Below are 5,037 nucleotides of genomic sequence, written 5' to 3'. Positions count from 1 at the left end.
AACAATGCACAATAAAAGTATACAGAACACACCCAGCATACAAAAACAATAGGTCCATTTAGTTATATTCATAACAAAGAAAAGAACAGACCCATATAGCGTTTTTGGAAACCAAATTCGTTTCTAGCCCTAATATCTCGAAAAGGTACTCAAAAGCCCAAATAGTTGATACAAAAACAGCAAAACACAATGAAAGACAATGCAATGACAAAAAAAAAAAAAAAACATTGCTATGACCCTGAAAAATGAAATGAAATGAATGAGCTGTCAACAGAAAAAAAAATTGAAATGAATGAGCTTAATTATTTTTTGTTTTCACTTTTTATTTTAAATATTTTTTCAAAAAAAAAAAAAAACGAACACTGGAAAATAAAATAAAATCACAAACCAAAAGAATCCTAATAATTTCTCACCTTGTTGGTTACTTGGATTCTGCGCCATTGACTTGCAGAACAAACAAATCCCAAATAAAGAAAACTTCAAACTCGAACACACTCTTGAACTCATTAACTAACATGTGACTAGTGAGGTTTGTATTTAGGTGAATTCTTTCAAATCCATGGCAAATTTGTGGGTAAGTTATCCTTGCACATGTGTCTTTATCTTAGCCATTGATCAATAAAATTTTTAACCTTTCATTAATTGATGCATTAAATGTTTTCACACTACATTGTATTTTATATTATTTACATTATACCCCATAACTTATTTATACTTGATGCAATACACAAATAGTTGATTTTACAAATCTCTCCCCAAATACCATACAAATCAAAACCTTCCCCAAATACCATTGAAATGTGTACAGCTTCTTCTTCTACCTCTCAAAAGACACTTCAAAAGATCTCACTTCTTCAACCTCACTGCTTCTTTTACCCTTCTATGATCTCACTTCTTCTTCTTCTCTACCCTTCTCCACAGCTGCTTCATCTACCTCAGTGCTTCTTCTACCCTCCCCTTAACTTAAGCGTTTGATTTTTCCGACGACCCACTCGGTGAACCTTCCCCGAAATACCGCCGTAATGTCTACAGCCTCTTTTTCTACCTCGTTCCTCTGATTTCTAGGTCAGTCATCGTCAGGGACAGATTTTCTCGAACCCCCTGGAAGACCCTGCCTTCTGTGTCTTCGTCCAGGGTTACGCGGGTGTCATTTTCTGTGATTTACCGTCGAAGAACGTAAGTGATCCCCTTGCTAGCAAGGTTCCGGTGACCCACGTGCAGAACGCTCTCGGAAAACCCTTGTAAGCCCTACTACTTCTTCATCTAGGTCATTTGTTCGTTTTTTTTGTTTTTTTAGCCAATTTGCGTGATTTGTTCTGTTAATCACTTTCTGTAATCACCATTCATCGAAGAAGATTGATTCAATTTCGAATGCAATAGATGATGATAGTTGTCCATGGTGGTGTTAAATGTTAATCAGATCGATGGCCAGCGATGCATGCTCCTCAAACACGAGACGAGGAATAGGGGGAGCCGGCGGACAACGGGAACTAAGAGCTGGAAATGCAACCTCAAGTTCGCTCCAACCTCAGGATGTAATAGATGGTGTGGCCCCAAAATGCTTCTGCGAAAAATATGCCATCAGTTACATGTCGAAGACAGACACCAACCCAAATAGGTTATTTTTTGGATGCCCATTATTAAAGGTAACCACGCAATTCTTTATGTATGAGAACTAAGATTATGCTAAAATTTGATTAAAATTTGAATTTTCTGGAATGGAGCTTTATACTCTATATTTTGGTTATTCTCCACCTTGCTCAAGTTGTTGTGGTTGTGATTTTGAATTGTTGGGAATTGCATGCCTATTGGTTATGAAAATGATTTGATTTTGTTATGGATGTGATGTTAAATTGGGTTGATTTTGTATATGATTTGATATTGGTGCTGGTTAATTTTGATGAATGACTGAGAATTGGGAAAAAGTTGATTTATTCAAAATAGATCTACCTAGATTAAAAATCATGATTGTGACAAGAATTGAGATGGTACCTGTTCTGATATTAAAAATGGATGCTAAAATTTGAAAGGATTTTATAGATGTAGAATTTAGGGATTAATTACAGTGACGTACATGGATTACATTGAATTGGAGTATTTTGTAACCCCTTACATTAATTGTGTTCTATTCGTTGTAGGTGACAGAAGCACATTGCAAGTTCTTTCTCTGGGTTGATGACCACATTGTTAGGGTCAGAGCGGGGGAGGCTACAAGGGGATCGGGTGACGGGAAGCAGAGTGATGTTGGAAAATACTTGGGAATGGATAACTTGATAGACCATGTAGAGGAAAGAATAGCAAAACTGGAGAAGCTGCTGAACAAGAAAAGTAGAGAAGCAGAGTTGAGGAAAAAGGGTAGAGAAGCAGCTGCAAGAGACATGGATGCTTCATCAAGAACGTCTACTGATTAGCTGCAAACCAGAACCCGAAGCACCTCGATTAGGTTCAGAAACTTAAGAATAATTTTCTTCTTTGCTGAAAATTGCTACTGGAATGTAGAGACACAAATGTTTGAAGCTTTAAAAGCAAAAATTGTCGAAGACGTTCATCTGATTTGGGCAACATGGTTGGAATTTGTTTATGTTTCTAGTTACGTGTTTTTGTTTTACCCATAGATACGTATATGTTATGTGGTATTTATTTTTGTGACTTAGTTACCAAAATTCCCTACTAATTTCAATATCGTATGAAGGCTAATATGTTGTAGTAAGTCAGCCTGAATACCAGAAAATAGCAACCTTTTATTAGTGAAACGAATGCTTAAGATTGCAGTCATGTTATAACTCAATCTTCGGCAATTCTGTAAGAGTAGGAAGGAGAAGGGCATGACAATATACACCGATGATTTGGTGACTTCCATGACAAATCATGCATCCACCACAATAGATAATTGATAAGATCTGTTTTTCTTCTTATATACTAGTGTGCAGCATAAATGTTAAGTTGTGTTAGAATGAAAAAGCTGAAAATAAGCTAGAATGTTATGTTAGGCTTTGGAAGTTCTTTTGAATTGCAACTTGTTGGTCAAGTTTAATTGCTTTCCTTTCAGAAAATTTGCTGGATAGGTTTTGAAATTCCTAATCCCTTGAACCTAAATAAATCTTAACACTTGTAGTTTATTTGATCATGATGAATGGCCACTGCTTTGTTCTAATACACATAAATTGTTCAGCAAGCTATGATGCTTAAAATAAGCTATCTTGTCTGTTAACATAATGGGTTTTAAAGGCTTCATCTCATTATGTATTGAAGTTGTAGATCATCATCTTTATACCATTGCACATGATGTATAATACTCCAATTGAAAGATCTGACTTTTTAAAATACCATAACTTCCCATTATTGCTGAATCCTTTGTTTGCTCAATTTGTTTGACTTTATTCACCCCTTCATGTACTTGATTGAATTCCTATTAGTCTATAATCCAAAGTAAATGAACGAGTGTTAATGGGTTGATCATTTCAGCGACGTGGCCGTGGAGGTAGAGTGCAAGCTGGAGTTTGTTCATGGAGTTCTAATGGCTTATTGCAGGTCTTACCAGGTTACCATGTACTGGGTTGCTCTTTTTTTCTTCTTATAAATAATATTCAACGAGTATATGGCTTATTGCAGGTTTTACCGTCCACTGGACTAGGTCCTGTCATCGTCCAACAAAGCAGTGGTGTATACAAATGTTCTCTTAAAACCCAGGGCCATCATGTAAGTTTCTCTTGTAACATTGCCCGTTTATATGTCCGTTTATATGTCGTCTTTCTTGGTCGAATCGTGTTACATAGGAAAACTTTGGTCGAATTATAGGTCGAATTGTCTCGATTCACGATTATCCCGGATCAGTTCTGGTTAGGTACTAAGGTGTAACATAGTATATGATCAAATGTCATTGAATTTTTTTTCCCCAGCGTTTGTTACTTTAATTAACTGAATATTTAGTCTTTCTGTTATACTTGGGATTGGGCTCGGTCAACTAACCTGGAAAGACGTTTATTTTTTGGTAGTTCAAGTCTATCTAAAAGTAAAGTGGGCTATCTATCAACTTGGGCCAGCTACAAAAACAATTAGTGGATAATTCAAGTCAGGATTAATGCAGCAACTGGCTTGAAACCTGTTAAGCCCAACTCTATCCGGAATTTTAAAGGAAAACCAAGTTTTTCCAGGTAACGATTTATTCCATTTATGTTTGTGTTTACCGTTAAGTTGATTAATGTTTTTTTGGAATATCATTTGTTGATTGAGTACTCGCGTAAATTGTTAATAGGTTAACCGTTATTTCTCACATAATCCCCATACTATGATGGTTAGAAACTGAATAACACCATTATAAATCTCCTGTACATGAGGAAGACTATACGACACATCGAATTAGATAAACTGAGGTTGTTATGCAACCATTTCTATTAATTTTGCCTCTTTCAAACCAATGTAAAACATACAATTGTAAAGACAGGCTGAGAGAAAAAACAGTATGAATTAACCAATGTCATAACAGTTCTAGGGATTCCATTAACAAAAAAAAAACATAATTAACATCAACTGGAATAGTAAACAAAGAGTTTCAACCAAGTTCCACAATACATGTAGTCGAAGTATATCTAAATGTCAATTATTTCTAGACAGGAAACATCCCTGCAAAATACTTGAGTGTAGACCTTACTGTGATCGGGTGTGGCATTTCTGGGTATCGCCATGCTCTCCTCACCAATAGATTTCTAGTGCCATGTTCGATGTCATACTCTGTCAACACAAGCTCTCTGTACCTATAATTGACGAGTAACTCTCTTTCCTTTGAATTGTTCACCAACAAAAGTAGGTTTTCATCCACGAATAGTATTGGATTTTCTCTGATGCTTCGACTCGAAAACCTGCAGTATTGCTCTAGTATTCTGTTTCCATTCGCGTCTTCATTCAAGTGCCAATTGCTGCGACATAACCAAATTCGTTGTGCGTATGAGCGAGGAGTGCAACTTTTTCCTTGTGGGTTAGTAAATTGTGAATGGTATATATTGCACCTACAGGGATAGACACCTCGCTAAATGATTC

At 36.2% G+C, this 5,037-nt stretch overlaps 1 protein-coding gene across 1 annotated transcript; it reads left to right on the top strand.

Moving 5' to 3' along the window:
• Positions 1–1,128: 1,128 nt before the first annotated feature.
• On the top strand, positions 1,129–2,411 carry LOC130975497 (uncharacterized). The gene is made up of 3 exons (XM_057900288.1): positions 1,129–1,241; positions 1,421–1,646; positions 2,139–2,411. Exons 2-3 carry the CDS (start codon positions 1,425–1,427, stop codon positions 2,409–2,411), a joined length of 495 nt encoding a protein of 164 aa, XP_057756271.1. The 5' UTR covers positions 1,129–1,241; positions 1,421–1,424.
• The last annotated feature ends 2,626 nt before the right edge of the window (positions 2,412–5,037 follow it).

The sequence above is a fragment of the Arachis stenosperma genome, chromosome 4 (genome assembly GCF_014773155.1).
Source record: "Arachis stenosperma cultivar V10309 chromosome 4, arast.V10309.gnm1.PFL2, whole genome shotgun sequence".
Classification (NCBI taxonomy): domain Eukaryota; kingdom Viridiplantae; phylum Streptophyta; class Magnoliopsida; order Fabales; family Fabaceae; genus Arachis; species Arachis stenosperma.
Note: the sequence above shows the minus strand (reverse complement) of the source record. Positions and strands in the feature narration are given on the sequence as shown.

Bases quoted from the DNA above. Each gene is read 5' to 3' on its own strand.
- LOC130975497 (XM_057900288.1), top strand. From the start codon at position 1,425: ATGGCCAGCGATGCATGCTCCTCAAACACGAGACGAGGAATAGGGGGA. The intron at 1,647-2,138 runs GTAACCACGCAA...TATTCGTTGTAG, and splicing joins TTGGATGCCCATTATTAAAG to GTGACAGAAGCACATTGCAA.